The sequence below is a fragment of the Perca flavescens genome, chromosome 23 (assembly GCF_004354835.1).
Source record: "Perca flavescens isolate YP-PL-M2 chromosome 23, PFLA_1.0, whole genome shotgun sequence".
Taxonomy (NCBI): Eukaryota; Metazoa; Chordata; class Actinopteri; order Perciformes; family Percidae; genus Perca; species Perca flavescens.
In genome coordinates this window covers 24,526,703-24,551,768 of record NC_041353.1, presented here as the reverse complement: position 1 = coordinate 24,551,768, position 25,066 = coordinate 24,526,703, and the positions used below count along the sequence as shown (strand labels likewise).

The following is a 25,066-nucleotide window of genomic DNA, read 5'->3' as shown; positions in this document are numbered from 1 at the left end:
TAAATTGCTACTATTTACAAATACATGCCATTGTGCAACCCGTGTTGTGAAATGACAAATAAAATTAACTTTGAACAATTTCAGATAGTATTCCCACTGCTGTGGTTGACTTTTCTTTTCAAATGACAAAATAATAAGTACTGTATGTCAATAGTAGGCCTATCTTTGTGTGTGAGGAATAACTGATATCACAAAACACATCAACTATGGCGACTAGCAAGCTAGCAACTCGTAGGCAGCTCAAACAAACATGGAGGGTTTCTTTATTTGACAGAATAGAACCATAGACAGTATAGAACTGCGCCACAGAGGGCAACATCTCGTAGTAAAATCTACCTAGCAACACTTCATCTGGATTATTCTATTGGTGGAGGAAGTGGACAACCTCCCGGATGCACTTTTTAGTCATTTCGAGCGGACCCGGACCGACAGCGTCCCCGCCGTTTAACCCAAGGAACTCCCGAATAAAAAACACATTTACTTTCGTTTTGGCTCGCGGGGCAGCTTTATTTGACGATACGACACTTTTCTGTAACGTTACGGAGACCAACGGAAGGTAAAATCATGAAGATGTTTGTCTGCGCACTTCTCGTCGGTCTGCTATGTCTCTGTCCTTCAACAGCCAAAGAATGTAAGTAATCTACTGTACTTTTATATGTGACAATATAGTTACAAATGGCGCTGTGTTGTTTCGCGGAAGCCTCTCTGAAATGGCAAGTAGGACCAGAAGGGCTCGGGTCTGACCAGGTTGAACGTTCCCGTTTAGTTCACAGCCTACTTAAACACAAACATGTGAAGAAATAGCCAAATGAATAGTTCCCCTAAAAGTAAAGTAGAAACTTAGAGAAATGCGGTGTGTTAAAGAATCATGAGTTTAAAGGGGAGGCGCTCTAGTGTCGTGTTATATGCTAATAGTAACATTTTATCAGTCTTGTATACAGTACTTAGAAAGCTACACTTAAGTCAAAGTATCTTACCAGAACATGACTGATAGAAGTTAAAGTCAACATTTAGAATATTACTTGAGTAAAAGTCTTTTAAAGTATCTGATATTCACTGTACTTAAGTATCAAAAGTCATTTTATGATATTAAATGTTAACTATTATAAGTAAAAGTAGAAATAAAATAAAAAAAACTTTGATTATGAACTTTATTGTGGCTTTCTTTATAGTGAAGTACAATAGGCCTTTTTCACGGCAGACATGTTGACATGTCATAGCAGGAAAAGCACAGGTGTATTCAAACCCATTACTGATGGCTGCGTTCCACTTAGGAGAGGTCCTGGTATTGTGCATGGTGACTCACTGAAATATCTTACTGGGACACTTGATGGAATGGAGCCATCGTTAAGGTTATTAATCTCAGCTGTGCTTTTCCTACTGTGACAAGTCAACATGTCTGCTGTGAAAATAGGTCCGTACCTTCCACACCTTCTTAAACATCAAGTCAAGAAGAATTCGATTTTTTGGAGTGAAGATTCTTTCACTCCAACGTACGAAAACATTTCTTAGCAAGTAACGAGTAACTAAGATGCTTAGGGGAAATGTAGCGGAGTAAAAGTAAACATTTGATTTAGGATATGTAGTGGACTAAAAGTATCCAGAAATATGAATAACAAAGTAAAATACAGATACGTGAAATTTCTACTTAAGTACAGTAACGTTACATTACAACAGTGCATAATACTACAGCATATCGTTGTAGTTTCAACATGGTATCATGACTTTGCGTAAACATACACGCCACTCTCCTAAAGTCAAATGGCGTGTTATCTGTACGCATTTTGAGCTATCCGCGTGTATGTCTACGCTGTATACAGCGGATGTAAACATAGACACCATGGCGTCGCCACGTGGTTGGGTTTAGGGAAAGAACATTGGGAAAGGCTTTAGTAACACAAAAAAACGACAAAAACACGACGGTGACCAACGTCACACGCTTAGGAAAACAAACGGTTGGGTTTAGGAAAATTGGGGAAGGCTTTATTTAAAAAAAAAAAAAAGAAATGGTTGATAAACGCCACACACGATCCCGGCTCTCCTGGGTGAAAGTCCTGTGTTTTTACCCATCTGCCACCCCAGCCAACCTCCCCTCCACGGACCTCAGTCCTTTCATTCTACTCGCTACGGCAATAATTTACATGTAATGTAGGTCAATGGAGGCCAAACGGCGTTGATAAACACGCTATAAAACGATTATGCGTCTTCATAACACGCCAAAACGGCATACGAATTGGCGTGTCATACATACGCCACTTTATGAGATCAGTCTGGTAGTTTAATAGTAGGGTGAAAAGGGGGCAGAATCTATAATGTATTGAGTAGAGCAAGTAAGGGAGTGAAATCTACATTAGTCCGCCAGCTCATTCATATTTACATCAAACCAGTGGTGTAGTCTACGTGATACGCAGGTATATACACAGTATATCCACTAAGAAAGCTCCAGCCACTTAAAAATGCCCAATGACACACAACAACATACTTTCCATTATATTTGATATATTTTGAATTGTCATCTGTGGTTTTCTTCTACACAAAATAAAGGTATTTCTCCCCCACCCCATATGTGTGTGTGTGTGTGTGTGTGTGTGTGTGTATATATATATATATATATATATACAGTACAGTATACCGACTACAGTACATCAGACTACACCACTGCATCAAATACTTTCTGCCCAAGTGTGAAAGTTCTTCTGTTTCTTGGTAGCGCCGCCCAAGGTCCAGGTTTACAGCCGGGAACCGGGACACTTTGATCAAGCCAACACCCTCATCTGTCACGTGAGCGGCTTCCACCCACCAGAGATCACCATCGAACTGCTCAAGAATGGACAGGAACTGCCAGGATCCAAGCAGACCGACCTGGCCTTTGAGGAGAACTGGCACTACCACCTAACCAAACACGTGCCCTTTACACCAAAGAACGGAGACAATTTTGCCTGCAAAGTGACTCACGTGGGAAAGACCCTAACATACCACTGGGGTATGTGTCTGTCTCTCTGTTTTTTTCTTTCTCTGTCTACTGTCTACCCCCATTAATTACAGTATTAGGTTTACAGTCAGAGTATACTCATTTAGAATAAGAAAAAAAAGACAAGAAAGGATTTACACATAACACTACACTCTACACCAGTGGTTCTCCAGCTTTTTTCAACAATGTTCCCCCAAAAATATTTAAATGATCGTGGAAAAATTAGACAAAACCTTAGAAAAAGACGGTAGAAAGAAGGAAGTAAAGCAAGAATAGGCCGAAAATAATAACAAAAACTTAAGTAATGAAGAAAGGCAAGAATACGTCAAAACCAACGTCAAGACCTTCAAAAAAAGGTGACAAGCTTCAAAAACAGAGACAAAAACTTTGAAAAAAGCAACAAACTTGGAGAAAAAAGAAAGAGTAGAAGTAACTACAGCCTTTGAACTGAAAAACATTTAGCAAAAAATGTCACGTACCCCCTGCAGTCCTCCAGAGTACTTCTAGGGGGACACGGACCCCCATTTGAGAACCACTGCTCTACAACATTCTCTAAATTGCACTATGAAAGTACATTACAAAGTTTCACATAAAATAAGTGTAAAAAAGACTAATACAAGTAATTGCAATTTTTTACAGTGTAAACAACAGTTTCTAAGAGGGATACTTTTTTTCCAAATCAAATGTTTAGACATCAGGTCATTGCTAAGTCTATTTTTATGAATTAAAAAACAACTCAGAGGAATCCATTACATGTACGTGTACATTTTCATTCCACAAAACAACTCGGCTACTTGATAGAAAACTAACCACGGGATGTTTTATACAAAAGGAAGATGAAGATTCTTAGCCTGTCTACGAACAACAAAATAAGAGTGGTGCATTTGGTGTAGCAGCTTTGGAGAAGGTTACTGACGGCTGATTGGCTATCGGCTCTGACACAGCCAATAAACGAGAGACACGCCCACCAAAGCAGAGAAAACACATTTAAAGTCCGTCGGACACCCTTTCACACTGTTCCGAGGAAACATGTCGCTCCGCATGGACACCGTAGGAAAACGGCGCGCACTGTTTTGAGATTGAACGTTCCCCAGATAAGCAAGATTCCGCGGATGTATTTTTTAACATGTTTTTGTTTCTCTACAGAGTCAGATATGTAAACTCTACGCTCGGCCTTGCTCCAGGTGTGTACCCATATTCATTCTAAATGTCATTTTTAAATTCGGTGAATAAGTGACACTGTTTCTAACCCTTTTGTTTGATGACCACAGGTGTGCTCAGTATCAGGAAGATGAAGAAGATTGGCATTGACTATCTGTAATCTTGGGTTTTATCGTGAAAGTTTGAGCATCATAAAAATGTCAGAAACAATTGCACTTCAACTTATCTGTATGTTTTTATACCAGAAATAGCAAATGGCAATAAAGCTCCATTAAGTAGTAGTTGAACCACTAGATGTGCCTGTTAGTGTGTAGCCACACAGGAACAGATCAATAAATAAAAATAATAAATAAGGTGGAGGGTAAGTGATCAAAAAGATAAATACAATACATACCTGTCCATTCGGTTTATCTCTTCAAAATAATGTGCATGCACAAAATATGGAATCAGTTTTTAGTTAAATTGAATGATGGATGTTGGCATCCAGTCAGCTTTGAGCCCACAACCAACTTTACCATTGTACTGCTTAATGGGGCTTTAAGGAAGCCTTTAATGTTTGGACATGTAAGTGTTTGCATTATGTGTTTTTAATGCTTAATCTGTAATGGCTAAAATATTTTAATCACATGAAATTGCTTTTTTAATTATCTTGTGCACCATTTTATCTTATGAAATATTAAGCTTATTATTTTCCAGTTCATTATGCAGAATGACTCCCAAACCTGAGCACTTCTTTATGTAGATCTCAGTTGATGAATATTGACATGTTAGGCTCATAATGTCTGTAAATGTATCATATACAATATGGTTGGGTAATAAAGGTGTTTATCACGCTTCCCTGTTCAGATTATTGTTCATATATATAATATATTACATTTCACACTAGAGTTTCAAAACTTTAGCTTTTTGGAAGGAAAGGGGCTTTTGCAGTGAAATATTAGCTGCACTGAAGAGTCCAAAGAGTATTTTTCATGTCTGTCAGGTATGAAGAAATAAACAGACTGTGCTGTAACCATTCCTCCTGTTCACACTGGAAATTAGCAAACCTCTTCCTATAACACAATTTCAATGTGAAGTAATGGAGGACCAATCTCCAGAGGGGGGAAATTCAGTTAAACGTCCTGGGGAAACAACAAAGGGGAACTTCACACTAAAACACTTCACTTTGAAACATGGCCACTTCATTTGATTCACTGCATTAAGCCTCATACTGGCTTCAGATACATTTGGGATCATATCTTTGCACAGAACAAGATATGTGGATTTTGGCCACCATAACTTAAATCGGAGGCACATTAGGAAGGAATCTGAATTGCCAGAAACATTGGATTTTTGACATTTTGACCACGGTCATAGTTTATGTTGAAAACGTTATTACGTCAACATTCTTTTAAGGGTCACTCAATACTGTCTCAAAGTACCTACTGTCAACTCTCACCGAACATATTTGAACTTAAATAAGGACTGGTAGGCCTAAGCAACAATCAGGAGTGTGTGGGACCTTTAAAATAAAGTCCTTTTTCACTGTCCTGCAGCGTGTTTGCTTTTAGAAGACAAAGACCACGGTGTCCCATTTACATTATGTTAAAGAATGTGTTGTCCTTACTTCTCTAAATCAAATATGTTAGAGGGTGACTTCAGATTGCCTATTTTATAGATAAACTAAATCTTGAACGAATTTTTAAGCCATCTTTTCAGTGGGTTCCTCTTCAGGATTCTGTGAGACTAGCTTCATACTGACTTAGTTATTAATGGTATGAATTTTAAATAAATTTATGAAGGCTACATAGCCTAACCTACATAATTTTCCAAATTGCAATGAATAGCCTACATATACAGTAACAGTAGCCTAACGTTTGTTTGGAGAGATGCAAATTGCAGTTTAGGGCAAAACGCAAACTGTTACGGGCGGCCCCATAGCTCACCCAGTTGAGCGTGTCTCCTCATGTAGGCTGAGTCCTTTGCGGCGGCCCGGGTTCGTATCCGACCTGTGGCCCTTTCCTGCGTGTCATTCTCTCTCTGTCTCCCCACATCCCTGTCTACCCACTGTCACTATATCTAATATAGGGAAAAGCCTCAAAAAATAATCTTAACCTGTTGTTAAAATGTGGGTTTCTTTCAACCACATTGCCAAAAAAAAAAGATAACGTGGATGGTTCCGTGAAATGATTAGTTCACTATTTTCATTGAATGTGGGTGTTTTATTCAGTTTTCCAGCACTTTGAAGAAATAAACGATACAAGAACATTGAAAAAATGGACAAAATGTCTAAAAAATAAGATTAAAAAAAGTGACAAAAACGTCGAGCAAAGTGAGCCAACCAATTGTAGTTTGAAATTTTGACCCAGAAAAACAAAAATTTGCATATCGACGGGAAGACAACAAAAACCGCGTTGTACTCGTGAATACAACGTGCAAGGAGGAAGCGTCTCGTCGTGGAATCCAACTTACATCCTTATATACCGTATATGTCAATGCTTACATCAGTGGTTCACAACCTTTTTTTGTGCCAGCGCCCCCCTATCCATTATCCAGGTCCCTAACGCCCCCCATCAAATATTATGTAGGCTAAATGCCCCGAATATTAATGATTACGCTAATATAGGCCTATTATTGTTGTTACTATTGTTATAAAAAATAATCAAAAAATCAAATCATCGAATGACAAACAACACATGTATTAGTTTCCCAGGTATCAAAAACGCCATGTGAATAGAAATTATATATATTTACAGGTTTAAAAAAAAAAATGCAACCATTTGACATCCAAATTAAATAACAGCAGCCAATCAGAACGACTAGATATGTAACATTCAAACTATAAATAGGTATTATCAAAAGGTCTGCTGCATGATGTGAACATCAGCACCTTATAAGATGACTATAATTTGAATGTCCTTTTTTGTTTGTGAAGTGACCTTGGGTGTCATGAAATGCGATTTAAATAAAATGTATTATGCTTATTATTATTATTATTATTATTATTATTACAAACACTAACAGTAGCCAATCAGAAACAGCTAGCAATTTAACATTCAAATCTATTTTTCATTAAAATCTAAAATCGAATTGTTCCAACGGAAAACAAGCTGGCACTTATCAAGGGGTAAAAGCAGAATGATTACACACACACACACACACACACAGAAAAGTATTTTGGTGATGACAAACGACTTGAAGAACGACACCTACTGCCGAATGGAAATAAGTTTACAACCTTTGAAAGTTAGTGAGAGCCGTTTTTTAGGGTTAGAAGAGTCTAGCTATGTTTGCTATCGCCTGTCTTGGGAGTAAACAGCAGAAAAAAACATTTGGAGAAAACGCAACCCCACATCGCGCTGCGTTTTGTGGAGGTGTGAGAATCCCGTACAGTAAACGGTGACATCACTGCTTCTATCGCTTCCATAAGAAAGTTTTAAAACACCAAACACAAGCCCTGAACTGCCCGCGAGTTTATGGAACAGATAAATGTTTCTCGCACGTCTCTTTTCTTTCTCTCTTTCTCCGTGAAATGAAGCTGCATTCAGGTACAGTAGGAAACGTTGTGTTTTATAAACCATCTGACGAAAAACGGTTACTGTGAAATATAAAGTCTACTTGTGCTACATTGGGGGGGTTAAAGAATACAACAGGATGTCACGGCGATTACTTATTTTTTTCTTATCTGAACGCAGCTTCACGTAGTAGCTACAGAGCTCATTTAAGATGATACTCTGACGTCCCATTTCCATGAACGGAGCTGCGCCAAACAAAGATGACAGAAGCACAGAAAAGTTAGGATACCCGTCCAGTCTTAGTGCAAAAAACATTAAAACTGGCAGTTTTAATGTTGCAGACTACTTATTCTTTAGTAGTTTAAGTGTAAACATGTATTGTTATTGTGAATCTTTGGTTTAAACTAGCTTTCAAACAAACGCCCCCCAAGGGCACCTCAACGCCCCCCTTTCCAAAATATTGCTTCCAACGCCCCCCATCATCTTCTGAACGCCCCCTGGGGGGCGGTACCGCCCCCGTTGAGAAACACTGGCTTACATCGTGCCGTATCCCTCCGCCACTGTTCGCTTCTTACGCGGTTGTTTGACTGTGGAACTCTGGGTTTTTCCTTTCAAATGGCAGCGTGTGAGTCAGTTTATTGACTCGCTGAATAATGCCTTCAGTCAGCTATGCAGCGCGCGGGTGGAGTTTCCATATTTGAGCAACACTGAACCACAACAGAGGTGTAGGCTAGCAAGTGGACCAGTGTCCTCCTGTCAGAGCGCCCGTTGACATGGACTCCTCCACTTTCCTCTACGATGTCCCTCCGGTTGTCGTCGAGAGGTTCTGTGAGATAATGGACAGTGGAGATGGCCGGTTCGGGTGGCGCGGACTAGGTGAGGAGCAGCTGTTGTCATGGTGGTTAGAGGTTTGGGTTGAGACTGATAGAGACAGGTCTGATAGAGAGAGACAGGTCTGATAGAGACAGGTCTGATAGAGAGAGACAGGTCTGATAGAGAGAGACAGGTCTGATAGAGAGAGACAGGTCTTATAGAGAGAGACAGGTCTGATAGAGACAGGTCTAGCGCAGCCACATAAAACAGGCTTTCACCTTTTAACTTCTCACCCAGACATATAGCCTACATATCTGTTCAAATTCAAAGAAGCTTTATTGACATGAAAGTTTCAATAAAAATGTATAAATGGTCAAATAGTAATATATTAAATATCCAACAGTCATTAAGATTGATTATATTAATAGCCTGCAGTATATCTTAGTGTGTGTGTGTGTGTGTGTGTGTGTGTGTGTGTGTGTGTGTGTGTGTGTGTGCATCTCTTGTGTCTGAATGTTTTATCGGACAAGTGTGTGTGTGTGTGTTAATATTTACAGTCTAGGCCTATGGTGTGTGTGTGTGTGTGTATTTACAGTCTATGGTGTGTGTTTGTGTGTGTATCTCTTGTGTCTGAATGTTTTACATTGTAGGAAAAGTGTGTGTGTGTGTGCGTGTGTGTGTGTGTGTGTGTGTGTGTGTGTGTGTGTGTGTGTGTGTGTGTGTGTGTGTGTGTGTGTGTGTGTGTGTATCTCTTGTGTCTGAATGTTTTACATTGTAGGAGAAGTGTGTGTGTGTGTGTGTGTGTGTGTGTGTGTGTGTGTGTGTGTGTGTGTGTGTGTGTGTGTATATCTCTTGTGTCTGAATGTTTTACAATGTAGGAGAAGTGTGTTTGTGTGTGTGTTAGGGCTGCTCGATTGAAGAAATTCTTAGTTTATTCAGCATGAAAAAAGCATCAAACATGACTAATCGACTAAATAAATCTAAGTTGACTAAGACCAAAACGACCGTTTAATCGACTAAGAGGGAGCAGTCCTAGTGTGTGTATCTCTTGTGTCTGAATGTTTTACAATGTAGAAGTGTGTGTGTCTGTGTGTGTGTGTGTGTGTGTCAGCCTCACCTGTCTAGTGACCACACATCCCTTTGTGTTCTTCTGGTTTCCATTATCTCGTGTGTCTTCCTGTTCTCGATTGCCAGTTTGTTGTGACTTAGCCTGAACTTGGTTACCGTCGGTCTGTGCTTTCTATCTCTGACAGCAGAGAGATATTATGCTCATAATCTCTTTTTAGGGCCAGATAACACTCTTAATCTACTTTGGCTTTTAGCTTTTAGACCGCTTTCCTCCTGTGAGCTCAGTGTGACGTGGTTTAATGTTCTCCGTTTGTCCTGATCTCCAGCTGTCCGAGTTGTCCCCAGCCTGTTAGAGGTCCGCATGTTGGAGCGCGTGGAGGCAGCAGGTCGGAGTCCCACCAGGGAGCTGCTGTGGTCCTGGGCTCAGGAGAATTCAAGAGTGCAGGACCTGCTTAAGGTGCTGCAAGACATGGGCCACCTCAGGGCCCTGCAGCTCTTCCAGGGTCCAGCTCGAGGTCAGTTACAAACAATTAAAGGCAATAATGACTACATCAATGGAAAATCTTACTGTGAACATAGCAGAGAGCAGAGGAGAGCAGCTGTCACCTGCTCTTCCTCTGTGCAATATCTCACCGCAAGGCAGATGTAGTAAACCTGAAACTCACTCCTTGCACGCAACCGTAGTGCTCGTGCACGCACATAGACACAGACAGATTAGACACAGATAGGCCTACTGCTCACAACATTATGGGCTATCTCAGTTAATATTCATTGAGTGAGTTTCGTGGGGGAACAACTTTATTTTGAGCTGCTGCTCAGTTCCCCCCGCACACACACACACACACACACACACACACACACGGTGGATGCAGGGAAAAACCCGAGATGAGACGACACAATGACCTAAAACGAGACCGGTAAGAAGAGGCATTGCAACAATATTTACAAATATACATTGTAATGCTGGCTGAACAGATTATGCAGGCGCAGACTGCTATGATTGACTGACACACACACACACACACATTGTTAAAATCCTACGCTGGATGCTTTACTAGTCTTTCTACATGGGTTTAGTTAATGATCGGGCTATAATAAGACCACGTCAGCTATGTAATTGCAGACAAACGGGACGATTTCACAATGGTTGGTGTAAACCGGGACATTTTAGTGTCCTGACAGGCTTTTGTCGGGACTCGGGACACGCAACTCTAAAATCGTGACTGTCCTGGTCAAACCGGGACGTCTGGTCACCCTAGGTTAGGACCTCCTACCTTATTGACATATGGACACAGCAATAAATACATGTAGGTGGACAAAAATGTAGAAATAAATGTAAAACATGAATTTCTTCTTTTATTGATACTTCTATTTAACCCTCCTCTTTTCCTCGGGTCATTTGACCCGTTTCTACATCAGAAATCGCGGTTTCTTTCAACCAGATTTCCCAAATAATAACTGAATGAAGTAGGCTAGAAGCCTAGATGTAACACAGAATTGGGTGATCATGTATACTTTACAAACAGGCAAACCAGAGGGGGCCAGCATGTGAGTACGTAGGGAAGTGCATCTGAATTGTCAAAGAAAAGCCTCCAAAAGCGTTCAAACCGTCCAAAAAAAGTCAAAAGAGACAAAAAAGCGCAATAAATGTGTCAATAATTGTCAAAATATGGCCGAGGGAAAGACAACACAGGGGTTAATAATATATTTATGCATTCATTTATTTATTCATTTATTTCAACCTTTATTTATTCTTCTTTTTATACATGTTTATACATGATTTATTTATTTAGGTAGACTAAATATGCACAACAGTAGAGAAATGAAAAGAAAATGTGGCACAAAAATGCAACACTGTTATCAATTCCTGAACAGAAATATCCAGTAGCAGAATATTTCTAAACAACGAAATACTGAATGAGTTGAAAATATGAAAAAAGGTCACAGAGTCAAATTGTGAAGACCAAGAGGGGGAATGTGTTTGTACACACTGCCACAAGGGCATTCAAATAGAAATATATTTCTAATGTCCATGTTCTGAATACAAAGACATAAGAATAAAATATTTCCTAAAATGTTTAACCCTTGTGTTGTAATCGGGTCAAATTTGACCCGTTTTCAAAGTTTTTTATGTCAGAAATATGGGTTTCTTTCAACCCAATTGCCCAAAAAATAACCTGGATGCGTGAATGTAATAGTATGTTGTTATGGAACCCATACAACGTTCTTTGTATGCATTTTGGGTGTTTTATTCAATTTCATAGCATTTAAAAAAAAAAAAAAAAACGCATCAAGACTAAACTTTGACAGGTACCTTAACTATTGGTCAAAATATTTCATAATTTCTGCTTTGTTTTAACTAAAAAGAAAAAGGTATAATGTCATATAAATTGGGTTTATTTAAAATGAAATAAGTGACAAAAACATTGTAAAATAAGCGTCAAAGGCATCGGAAAAAGGGTCAAAAACATCGAAAAAGAGCACAAAAAAATTACATTTTTTCAATTTCAGAATTGCCTGTGCCCCCCAGCAATCAGCGCGCAGAGTCCAAAGGGCCGATGTCAACAACTAAAGTGAAGGTAGAGTTGCCGAACGTGTCTTCAGACCTCCAACTGCAGGCGAGTTCTGCATGTCAAGCCTCATGTTCCAGTAAGTAATGAAAAACCATTAGAACGAATTGATTTAAATCATTCATCTCACATACATTTGTGAAATATAATGTTTCGATGGACTCTCCCTCAGTGGTGTAGTCTAATGTATTTTAGCGTGTATACTGTACTATATAAATATATGGACCAGAATGGACATATCATAGTGAGGGGGGGGGGGGTCTGGGTGTCCTCCCCCAGGGAAATTTTAAGCGTCACAGACTTCATTTTCCTGCATTCTGACTTTGTTTGCACCAATTTACAGTGGAAATCCCTTTATTTAGCCTATGCGAAGGAAAACACAGAAGACAATTCAAAATATATCAAAAATATAATGGAAAGTATGTTGTTGTGTGTCATTGGGCATTTTTAAACGGGTATATGGAAATCCTGGAGCTTTCGTAGTGGGTATACTGCGTATATACCTGTGTATCACGTAGACTACACCGCTGGTCTCCCTTTCCACTAGGATTCAGGCTGGTGTTGATTTTTTTTTACAAGTGTGAATGAAGCCGTTTGAGGTTCATACTGATGTGTCTGTGTTCTAGTGAACTCCGCTGGAGAAATTCAGCCGCCCACAATCACTTTCCAAGACATCGTAGAGGGAACCAGGGATTTCCATCATCACCTGAGGATTGCAGAGGGCCACTTTTCAGACGTCTACAGTGCACAGATAGGAAATCAAAAGATTGCAGTGAAGCTTTTTAAACAGGTGACTGATGAATTCTAACACTGTCTGACATGTTGGGAAATATGGCCTGCTCGCTGTTAAAGGTCCTATGACATGCTGCTTTTTGGATGCTATGTATAGACCTTAGTGGTCCCCTAATACTGTATCTGAAGTCTCTTTTATATAGACCTTAGTGGTCCCCTAATACTGTATCTGAAGTCTCTTTTATATAGACCTTAGTGGTCCCCTAATACTGTATCTGAAGTCTCTTTTATATAGACCTTAGTGGTCCCCTAATACAGTATCTGAAGTCTCTTTTATATAGACCTTAGTGGTCCCCTAATACTGTATCTGAAGTCTCTTTTATATAGACCTTAGTGGTCCCCTAATACAGTATCTGAAGTCTCTTTTATATAGACCTTAGTGGTCCCCTAATACAGTATCTGAAGTCTCTTTTATATAGGCCTTAGTGGTCCCCTAATACTGTATCTGAAGTCTCTTTTATATAGACCTTAGTGGTCCCCTAATACTGTATCTGAAGTCTCTTTTATATAGACCTTAGTGGTCCCCTAATACTGTATCTGAAGTCTCTTTTATATAGACCTTAGTGGTCCCCTAATACTGTATCTGAAGTCTCTTTCCCTGAAATTCAGCCTTGGTGCAGAATTACAGCCACTAGAGCCAGTCCCACAATGAGCTTTCCTTAGGATGTGCCATTTCTGTGTCTGTAGCTATTGAGGAGGAGAGAGGGGGGGGCAAGGTGGAGGGTGGGGGTGTGGCCTTGACCAACTGCCACTTTGCTCGTTTGAAAGCCATGATGTCTCTCTCTCTCTCTAATGGGTGGGCCGAATTCTCTGGGCGGGCATAGCAGAGAAAGGGGAGGTAACCTTGCTCCTTATGACCTCATAAGGAGAAGATTCCTGATCGGTCCATCTGAGCTTTCATTTTCTCAAAGGCAGAGCAGGATACCCAGGGCTCGGTTTACACCTATCACCATTTCTAGCCACTGGGGGACCATAGGCAGGCTGGGGGAACTCATATTAATGTTAAAACACCTCATAAAGGGACATTTTCATGCCATGGGACCTTTTAAACCCTCTCAGGAGGACTGCTATCAGTGTGATCTCCGTGTGTCCTGTGTGAACACAGACGTGTGTTTGACTCCTGTAAACTCGTCTACAACAGCCTTCTAATGAATGAACATCTAACTGAAATGCATTCCTCATCCATCACTCTCCAGGTAAATATGGAGCCATGGAAGAAGCTGTGGGATATCTTTAGAAAAGAAATGGAAATCCATCATTTGTACGTGTTAACCCCTCACTTTCAAAATACATTTTCTATATTTGATCTGATAGTGTGTGTTTAACCCTTGTGTTGTCTTCACCATCGTCCATGAACCTGTCATTCTGGGTCAACATTTGTTTTGGAACCTTTTCTGACATTTTGGCGCTTTTTTGTAACGCTTTTTTTAATTCATGGTCAATAAACCTAATTTCAATGACATTATACCTAATTTTTGAGTTTGAAAGAAAGCAGATATTATGAATTATTATGACTAATAGAGTAGTTAAGATCAGAGGATGTTGAGTGAATCACAGACTGGTTCAAAATTTGGTCAGGATACTGTTTTGAAACCATTTAAAAAAAAAATTTGAAAGAAATTTCAAATGCCATGAAATTAAATAAAACAACCACAATTCAATGGATGTAATCATTAATTTGACCTGCGAAGAACATGGATGCATGGATGTATATGTTGTATGGGTTCCATACAACGTACATGCACGCATCAGTTATTTTGGGGCAATTTGGTTGTCAAGAAACCCATATTTATGATATAAAAAAACTTTGAATTTGACCCGAGGACAACACAAGGGTTAATATGAAGTGTGGCGATGTGTTTACAGGTACCAACATCCAAACATCTTAGACTTGTTGTGTTGTTTTTCTGACGAAGACCGCTACTGTCTGGTGTATCTGTACCTCCCCAACGGCTCGCTCTTTCACAGACTACACCATCGGGTACGTATGTCACCGCAGTTGTTCATTTTGCTTTAGGGCCCCCAGGAAGTGTGTTTCTGCGTGTGTGACTTCTTTACTGAGCCAGAGCAGTTGCTATGTAATTCAATATCAGAAAACAGGAAGTGTGCTTTGTGGGAAGCCAAGCGTGCAGTGTGACTTGTTTTAGAAAAGTACATAACTGAAACATTTGAAGAAATATGATGCGGAAAAAAACTTGCAATGCAACTCAGGCAGAGTCTAGACTTTGTTATTAAACCACAACTGCTTGAAGAAAAATGTTCATCATGTAAATGCACTATTATTATGAGGAACTTCTAATTATTGCAGTCATGTAGTAGACGGCTCAAACAGGTATTTACTGCCAGTGCACTCTTGTGTGCATGTAAACATACATACATTTACAAACTGAACGCAACATTTATTTATTTTTTACCTGTACCATGAAGACTTTATGTCACAGCACATGCAGTATTGGTAAAATATTTCAGTTTTTTGGTCTAGGGGGTTTAAAGGGGACACAAACCTATTCTGCTCATTTTCAGGTTCACACTTGTATTTTGGTTTTCTACTAGAACATGTTGACATGATTTAATGTTTAAAAGCACTTTATTGTTCTCATACTGCCCAAGGATGCTTCAGCTGTATGCACCTACAGACAGTAAGAATAGAAACATATTTCACAGTGCTAAAAGTAACTCAGGTTGTAGTGTAACTCCACAGATAACCAGCGTTACATCCACTTTACCAATACCTAAAGTTCATTTGGTTATTTGAAGCTATTTGAAGGCATATATTTGCGTTAAATCTAAAATGGTATGTTGTCCCCGTACAGGATGGAGAGCCCCGTCTGTCCTGGCAAGAGCGTCTCGCCATCATTAAAGGAATTGCAAAGGCCCTGCATCACCTCCATACAGCCCAGCCCTGCCCAGTGATCTGTGGCAATATCTCCAGGTACAACATACAGTATCTAGGATTCTGCCTCTGTCTGTCGTCTCCTGGAAGAGGGCATGGTCCGTGTTAGAAGGAAAGTGGTCGAAATTAAGTGACTACAATTTATTACACCAAAAGAGGTTATTTCTAAGATTTATTATTGTTATTAGCTATGTGTAATTAAGATTAGATAAGATAAGCCTTTATTGTCTCCTATAAGAAAAATAATCTTGGGCATTCGAGAGAAACGAAATGGCTAACTGACCTAAGGCAGCCAATGGTACCAACGTCAATGCTAGCTTAAATGGCATAAACACACAATAAACATACAGTTAATCTACATAGAAACATAATGTTACCATTTTTACCACTCCAGAATTGATAAAAATGGTCGAAAACATTAGGACACCAAGACCTTGAGGAACACCATAGAAAATGCAATGCTTGGAGATTTCTGCAAGAATCGCATTTTTCGGTGATTGGATGGCGAGCACTTCTGTTCTGGGAACTGCTCAGAAACCCCCATTATTGTCATTGTACCTAGGAAAGCCATTGATCCTCTGAATGCCCTAGGACTCTGCTTTGGGGTTGTAAAGTTTCATGAGGCTGGGATTATCCTAGAGGTCACAACAGATCGTGTAATATAGTGAGGTTTTCCAAAAATGGTCTTAATTCAATGAAATGGCTACTATGGGGACTAACCTCATCACACAGGGTTACAATAGGGCTCATTGAATCCACGTGAGTCTCAGCTTTTCAGTCAGACCCAAATCACGTGATTCCAGGACTGTTTAGGGACCCCAGTATGCATAAATATTCAAACGCACCATTTATTGCATTTATACCGCATCAGAAAAACTGCATGGGATTAGTTTAGACCCATAGATATTACACATAGAACCTATTTTCATTCGGATATCTCGAGCTCAGAGGTCAAGATAGCCCTTATGTAATGTGTATAAATGTATTTATTTAGCCCCCTATTTAACCCCCCGTCAAGTTTTTTTGACAAGCTAGCATTAAAGTTGGTACCATTGGCTGCCTTAGGTCAGTTAGTTTCATATGATACCAATATCTTCACTCTAGCTTTAAAGGAACACCCCGACTTCTTGGGACTTTGTCTTATTCCCCGTATCCCCCAGAGTTAGATAAGTCCATACATACCCTTCTCATCTCCGTGTGTGTTGTAACTCTGTCTGACACCCCCACCGCTAGCCTAGCTTAGCACAGATGCTGGAGGTAACCGGCTCCATCTAGCCTAGCTTAGCACAGATGCTGGAGGTAACCGGCTCCATCTAGCCTAGCTTAGCACAGATCCTGGAGGTAACCGGCTCCATCTAGCCTACTGCTCCCAATAAGTGACAAAATAAAGCCAACATTTTCCTATTTACGTGTTGTGATTTGTATACTCACGGCGTGTACAAATAACAAGGTCACATGACACACAGCCATCTTCTAACCGTATACACACTGGGAACTATATTCTCAGAAAGACAAAGCACTGCTACTTCTGCTAGTTGGGCGGAGTGATTTGCTTGCAGAACTCCAGACAAACTCTGCTCCTCACCACGGATTCTAAGTGGGTGCGAGCAAATCACTTCACATCAATCATTTTTACATATAATAATATATCTTTTTTTTACATATATTGGTTTCAAAAGTTCATACCATGCATCTTCAGGATTGTGGGTTTTAGGACCTCCACTGTCAGTTGGCTTCCATTGGTCTTGTGTCTCTCTGCTGTCTGTGAAGTTCAGAAGTTGACACATAATGGCTTCTCTACACAGTGCTAACATACTCTTGGATGATGCCCTGCAGCCCAAGCTGTCTGATTTTGGGTTGGCTCGTCTCCGTCCTCATACAGCCAGTCAGGACTGCACCATCACTCTGGATACCAGGTCCCACGGCAACATGGGATACCTCCCTGAGGAATATATTCGAGATGGCAAGCTGTCCTTCGGCCTGGATGTTTACAGCTTTGGAATGGTGATTTTAACAGCTTAGCTAAACTTTCTTCATCCTGTGTGTACATCTGGCATAAGATGATTAAACGTGACAACACCAACATTAGAAATCCATTGTAAGGGGAGGACTCTAGCTCCCCAGTAAGAGCGTTCGCCCCATGTTGTCTGAGTCCTGCAGCGTTGCAGGGTTCAAATCCGACCTGCTGCCCTTTGCTGCGTGTCATTCCCCATCTCTTTCTCCCCCTTTCATATCTATCCATTTTCAATTAAAGGGAAAAGCCCCAAAAAATTATCTTAAAAAAAAAAAAAGAAATCCATTGTAATATGCGGTTGAGTGACTGATGCTGATATAAAGAAGACAAGTTATTGCAAAGACTATGGTTAATTTAAATGAATGGAACAATTTGAACAGGGGCAGTCGAGATTGCTGACTTAAAGGTTAACTACTGTTTTACTACTTTTGTGTCGAAGTGACTGATGGGAACAACAATCTTTGACATTGGTCCAGTATTAAGAAAGATCGCTGCAGTCGGCAGCAGAGAAACAAGCTACAATGTAAGTTAATAGGACAATTGTCCAGCTTGTATTTACCTTCACAAAAGTGCTCGTTTTGCCACTGACAGACTCCGATTATTATTCCAAGTGTCTGACATCATTATGGAAAGGATTTCTAAGGAGGTCGACCTTTCTGTTAAAGAGTAAGATCCTTTTTTAAACATAAAAACATCTGCGAAATTGCGTTCACTAAACCCACCAGATTCCATGTAAATAAACAGTAATTTTAGCATCGGAAAACACACTTCAGTCAAAGTCGACAGAAACAAAATAAAACTATGAAAGCTGTTTTGGGTCGTCTTTCCACTTTTCCAACCATCACAACGCTAGTTATGATTGAAATAAACACAGTTTACAGATTTACATGTGAAAATATGTTTGCTCTAGACACGCTAAAAGTATTGCTTTTTTAAATGGAGTCTGGTGGGTTCAGATCTAGCAACCTCAGAGCTGTTTCTGGTTAAACAGAAAAGTCTCAAAGAGGTTTAAGAAATCTATCTCTGCAGGGATCCTTTCCATAATGTTGTCACACACTTAGAATAATAATCTGAGTCTGTCAGTGGCAAAATGGGCACTTTTGTGAAGGTAAATACAAGTTAGACAATTGTCCTATTAACTTACATTGGAGCTTGTTTCTCCGCTGCCGACTGCAGTGATCTCCAGGTTGAAAAATAGGGTAGTTGCCCTTTAAGTGTGCTCTTGCTACTTGATCCACTACTTAATTTTTTACTTGATATTGCTATAACTATTGTTGAGGAAGTTAAAACCACTTTTAACTTCCTCTGTAAATTAATACATCAGTAGTATTATATTACTATTATATTATACATCTTTGATAATCTATAAATATATGAGGAAGTAAAGAATATATAGCTCTTATCAAAGACAGTCACAAAGTGCTTCACAGGCTAAATAAATACAAACATCATAACAAATCTATAATCATAAAAAGCACAATAACGTAACAGATCACTAGGCCGTTGCATCACCATTGATGGCTCTGTGTGTAATTACAAGATTCTTGAACTGGATCCTGAATTGAACCGGCAGCCAGTGTGAAGAGGCCAGGATAGGGGTAATATATCATGACCTCCCTGATCTTGTCTGCAGCCTAGCAGCAGCATTCTGGACCGATTGTAAACGATCTACAGATGATTTACTGAGGCAAGTAAAAAGAGAATTACAGTCGAGATCTAACGCGAGAAAACAAAGGCATATGTAACCATTTCTAACTCAGCGCAGGATACTACACGCCTGAGTTTTGCAATGTTTCTGAGGTGGAAAAAACAAGTGCAGGTTAAGGACTTAAACATGTTTGTCAAGGCTCAAAGCCTGATCTAAAGTCACACCAAGATTTCTCAGGCTGGAACGCACGTTGGAGTCAGAAACAATGCTGTCTGCAGCAACAACCAGAACCTCAGTTTTATCAGCAAAGTACAGTATTTCCCTCTGAAATGTAGTGGAGTAGAATTATAAAAGTAGCACAAATTTGAAATAAGTACTGGAATAGATGTAATTGGGAATAAATGTTGCTATTATGAAAATAGCACTATAATTTATGATGGAACCAATGTCACTCAAGCCATTAATTATAGTTTGCTTGCTTCCAGGTTATAATGGAAACAGTAACAGGACGGAAGGTGATAGAGGACGTGCCTAAACAAGCACCACTGGTGAGTCAACACTGGAGATGGAATAGGGACTTCATGGCTACGTAATACACCGGGATGTCCTACAACAACAGTTCTATGTGCTGACGTGAAGTGTTGTGCCTTTGTGATGCGCTGTACTCACCGACCTCTCTGTGTGCTCCATCAGAGAGATCTGCTTGTAACTGAGGTGGAGGACAGCGGTGGGGTGGACTCTTGTCTGCAGTTTTTGGATGTGGCGGCCGGTCGGTGGCCAGCTGCCGTGGCCCTCGGCCTTCTGCGTCTGGCCTTGGACTGCACTGCTAGCCGCCACCGCAGCAGACCAAACATGGAGAATGTGAGCAATATAAGTTCATTCTTGACTTTTAGGAACAGTTTATATATATATTCTAAGCTCACAGGTCCAAATGCTATCTTGTAGCGCTTTTCCACTGCGCCTCATGTACTGAAAACTAGTCTGGAGAAGATAAATACTAATAATTTCAACTGTCCTCAGGTACTTTTGGCATTAAGCAAGCTGCTTCCTCCGCCTAGCTACCCCCATGCCGACCAACCCCACAGCTTGGATGATGGAGACCCTTTTAATGCCCAGTCAAGCCCCTCGTCCTCCATGCCTGTAGAGCACGATGAGCAGCACAGCCTCCCAGGTTCTTCAACACAGGCGGGGCCCTGCGAATGCAGCCAGTCGGAGGTGACGTATCTGAGTGACGTCACGGGCGCCGATGGCAAGGCAGCAGCAAACCTGTACAACAGCTGGCCCGTACAGTGCAGCTGCCCCGCCGAGACAGGGGGTCTGGCCTGTGAGGACTGCAGAGCCAACGGCTTCACCCTCAAGCTCACAGACAGTTCCCAGAGTAAGTGTTGTTAAGATTCCACACAAAAGTGGTGAGACAAACCTGCGTATGATCACATTTGATCACGGCATATGGAATATACAGTGTGTTTTTCAAATCAGATTTAGACCACTTCCATATGTGGTCCTGAATCGGACCCAGGTCTGATTTTTCTCAATCAGAACAAGTGTGAACAACCAAGGCAGATTTGATATGACTTTTCGTCAATCTACATCGACATTTGTCCCAATTATGCGGCGGTTGGTAAGATTAAAAACTTGACTAGGCCTACAACATGGAGAACAGTGATGGAGCAAGTCAATGGAGGGAGAGGGAGGTGTTAGACCTCATTAGTGTATGCTCATTAATGTCACAGCTGCCATTGCAGAAACATTTTGAAATAATAGCGAAAATTCTTACTTCCCCTATGACTTCCCTATCTTTAGTGCAACAGCGTGCCGAGTCTGATGTCATTGTTATTGTTCTTTTGAGCATGCGGGCCAGTTCGAAACCGCAAACAGTTCACACTGGAATCTGATATAAGCCACATTTCACGTGAACAACCAAACAAAAAATCGGATCTGAGCAAAAAAAAATCCGAATTAAACATTAAGACTTGCGGTGTGAACTAACCTAAGTGATCAGTTGCTTGTGTTTTGTGTGTTTCAGCTGACTCCGTTGTGGTAGAAAGCCCAGCCAAGGAGCGATTGAGGAACAAACTGAGTCTTTATGACAGAGGGGTGATTAACACACAGGAACTGTTTTCTGAGACAGGACTGCAGTGACTGCACTGAGAGCCCACTTCCTGCAACAGTCCTGTCCAGTCATGTGTGTTCAGCATTAAAGTGTTTCATAAAGCCAACTTAGAGCTGGTGAAGTGATCAGGCCAAGAAAACAAACGCAACACATCATATTAGTTCACAGTAAAGAGGAGTATGAAAAAAACAAATGTGCTACGCCCGCAGCCATATATATATATATATATATATATATATATATATATATATATATATATATATATATATATATATATATAAAGCTCCCAAACTCTCCTGTCGGCTTAAAAGTGAACACGTGTGATATACAACATGGCGTTAAACAGTATGTGATATAGCCAAGTTCAGGGTAATTAGCATTTTCTTTAAAACCAATGTTTGATGCAATGATTTATTGAAATAACATCATCCTCATTTAAACCCCTTCACATTGGTTGTCTGTTGTACTAACAGTAAGAAGAGCTTTGGTTTCTGTCTCTGTTTCATTTCTTTAAAGGAATACGCTAACCATTTGTTGAAATAAGGTTATTCACCGTCTTCTCTATATTTATATAGGTGGGCAAATGCATTTTTGTCTCAGTGCATGCATTGTCTTAGTCCAGCAGCGCCGCCGCTAGCTTAGTTTAGCCAGGGCTGGACTGGGACAAAAAATCGTCCCTGGCATTTTTTGCCCAGGCGGCCCACACCCACCGTGATTGGTCAGACACATTCCCTGCAGACAGTCCTCTATAAATATGTGTGCATTCTATGATATGAGTTGCCTAGTGTTGAGCGTTCATGTGATCGTTTTGGATCCTTCAAGAGGGGTCTCAAGACTTATCTGTTGATCTTACACTCAAATAATTCATTCATTCTTAGAGTTATGATTTGTATATTTATGGTATTTCTATTATTTTTTATTATTGATAATTGATATTGTATTACCATTATTGTTATTATTACTAGTTTGCTTAATATTGGCTTAGCAACTTTAAAAACTGTTTACTGTTAATTTTAACTATTGTAAGATTCATATTTTGTTGCTTTGGACATAAGTGCCTGCTAAATACAATAACCATAACCATAACCCTTCCCAAAAGCTACAATAAAGTTGAGAGTAGTATATGCCCTGGAAAAGAGCACCAATACAAGGGAAGCTAATTAAGCCATTCAAGGAACACTGATGCTTGTATCAACTCTGATTTTATAGATCACACAGACTTTTCAGCTACCCAACAGGCTAACCGCTAGCATTTTCAATGTTAGCTTAAACAGTTAGGTTACCTGACAGCCACTAACTTTAATGTTACAGACAAACTGCTTGTTATCGTTATGACATGACACACACACACACACACACACACACACACACACACACACACACACACACACACACACACAGTCTCCCTCCCTTCCTGAGAGTCCCTGTTAATGTGCCTACTCCTTACCACATTGTCATCTACTCTCTCTTCCATCTTTTCCTCCCTCTCTCCCATTGCCCTCTCATGGTCACTCTCCTCTTCCTCGTCTTCATCCCTGTCTTTCTGCTTCTCTGTATAGCCAGCCACCTCTCCTCCTCCTCGGCTTCAGGTAATGCTGATGTTGAAGCAGCTACTACAGCCCCAAACATGTCATAAATTTTGGCACACTTTGAGGAATCCGCCTGTAGATTCTTAATCTTTTTCTCCTGTCATTTCTCTGCAACTCCCTTGCACGTTGGTGGTCGTTTGTCCATTATAACGTGGATGCTAATCTTCCAGCATAAATAACTATTACAGCTCGTGTCTCAGGGCCAGGAGGCGTGGCCATAGTGGGATTCGTAAATTTGCGGCCCGGAGGGGTTCCTGGATTTTATATTTTTTTATATCGGCGATTCGGCCCAAAAGTGCTTCGGCCCACCGGGAAAATGCCCGGTATGCCAGATGGCCAGTCCAGCCCTGAGCTTAGCGTAGTGAATGGAATCCTTTGTAGCCGTTAGCATGTCGTGAGTAAAAGTGACCCAACAACAACAAAAACCTAATTACTTGTGGCCTGCGTATTCACAACGAGTAAAAATAGCAGTGCAGATTAAGACTAGACTAAACATCTCCTCAATATCTGCTAGCTGCCTGTCCCCTGAACACACTGTAAAAAACATCTCCTCACTATCTGCTAGCTGCCTGTCCCCTGAACACACTGTAAAAAACATCTCCTCACTATCTGCTAGCTGCTTGTCCCCTGAACACACTGTAAAAAACATCTCCTCACTATCTGCTAGCTGCCTGTCCCCTGAACACACTGTAAAAAAACATCTCCTCACTATCCGCTAGCTGCCTGTCCCCTGAACACACTGTAAAAAAACATCTCCTCACTATCTGCTAGCTTCCTGTCCACTGAACACACTGTAAAAAACATCTCCTCACTATCCGCTAGCTGCCTGTCCCCTGAACACACTGTAAAAAAAACACGTCTCTGTAGACCGCCTAGGGTCCACAAACGCCAACAAAAACAAACTGGCCAACCTGCACCACCAAACATAACAGACAGTGTTCCAGCCAATAACCGACGAGAAGGATTTGGGGGTGGGGGTTGGGAGATAGTGCACGGGACGGCATGAGGAGGAGTGAGGGGCGAGCTAGTCTCATTTTGTTTGACAATACTTTGAACGTCAACAAGAACTGACGTCACCCAACATCGCTTGGAGCACCTTTTAATTTATTTTAATTATATAAAATGAAAATAAAAGGTGGAACTGCTACTCTCACTGTGAGGTCAGAGGTTAGTTTATTAGTAGTCTATATCCTTGACGTTCCACTTCCGGGATTGCTCCGGTTGCTATAGGAAATTCTGCCGGATCCATGTATTTTCCGTTACCTTCCGCTTCCTTTGTGTTGGTGTTCTAACCTCCGGTGGATTTGTGAGGACTATGGTTAACTGCTCCTCAGATCTCTGCAGGGTAAATCCAGACAGCTAGCTAGACTATCTGTCCAATCTGAGTTTTCTGTCGCAGCAGCAGCTCTGTGCGGAGCTTAGCACTTTGGCCTTGAGTACAGTACAGATAGCAGAGCTTTATGACAGTATCCATGTAGTCTCCACTGAATCAGCCATTCAGATACAGGTGTAAAACCCCAAGAATTGGTCTGGCCAAGGACCAGGCCAACTGGTGCAGTTTGAAATGTTACGGGAGAGAAACAGACTGTATCCCTCTTCATTACATCAGAGCTGACGGAAATGTTGTGTCAGGAATTTAAGAAATGTGCTTGGACGGCGAGGAGTGGAATAAATGACAACACAAGCATTGTAAGCTCAGACACGGTGAGGAGTGGAATAAATGACAACACAAGCATTGTTAACAAAATTAATTTCACTGATTGTTGAAGCATTTCTTTTACAATCCAGTTACATGAACTCATCCTCCTGTTTATACATTTCATTTGACTTTTCTTTAGATGGCTTATTTGCTACATTTGCACTTTTTAATCTTCATTGTTATGGGCAGTGTTGAGAATGCATTGCATTGTGGGAGTTATTAACCCTCCTGATGTCCTCGG

At 40.6% G+C, this 25,066-nt stretch overlaps 2 protein-coding genes across 3 annotated transcripts; both read left to right on the top strand.

Moving 5' to 3' along the window:
* The first annotated feature begins 401 nt into the window (after positions 1 to 401).
* LOC114550153 (beta-2-microglobulin) lies at positions 402 to 4,968 on the top strand. The gene is made up of 4 exons (XM_028570735.1): positions 402 to 631; positions 2,711 to 2,983; positions 4,118 to 4,155; positions 4,243 to 4,968. Exons 1-3 carry the CDS (start codon positions 565 to 567, stop codon positions 4,129 to 4,131), a joined length of 354 nt encoding a protein of 117 aa, XP_028426536.1. The 5' UTR covers positions 402 to 564; the 3' UTR covers positions 4,132 to 4,155; positions 4,243 to 4,968.
* Positions 4,969 to 7,596: 2,628 nt separating this feature from the next.
* On the top strand, positions 7,597 to 21,744 carry irak3 (interleukin-1 receptor-associated kinase 3). 2 transcript variants are annotated; one of them, XM_028570391.1, is made up of 12 exons: positions 7,597 to 7,659; positions 9,834 to 10,022; positions 12,019 to 12,156; positions 12,704 to 12,867; positions 14,066 to 14,130; positions 14,736 to 14,850; positions 15,683 to 15,801; positions 17,568 to 17,766; positions 19,910 to 19,972; positions 20,118 to 20,285; positions 20,445 to 20,802; positions 21,451 to 21,744. In XM_028570391.1, exons 1-12 carry the CDS (start codon positions 7,644 to 7,646, stop codon positions 21,564 to 21,566), a joined length of 1,710 nt encoding a protein of 569 aa, XP_028426192.1. In that variant the 5' UTR covers positions 7,597 to 7,643; the 3' UTR covers positions 21,567 to 21,744. The 2 variants fall into 2 exon arrangements, with proteins under 2 accessions (XP_028426192.1, XP_028426191.1); XM_028570390.1 differs by lacking the exon at positions 7,597 to 7,659 and adding an exon at positions 8,159 to 8,502.
* Positions 21,745 to 25,066: the final 3,322 nt, after the last annotated feature.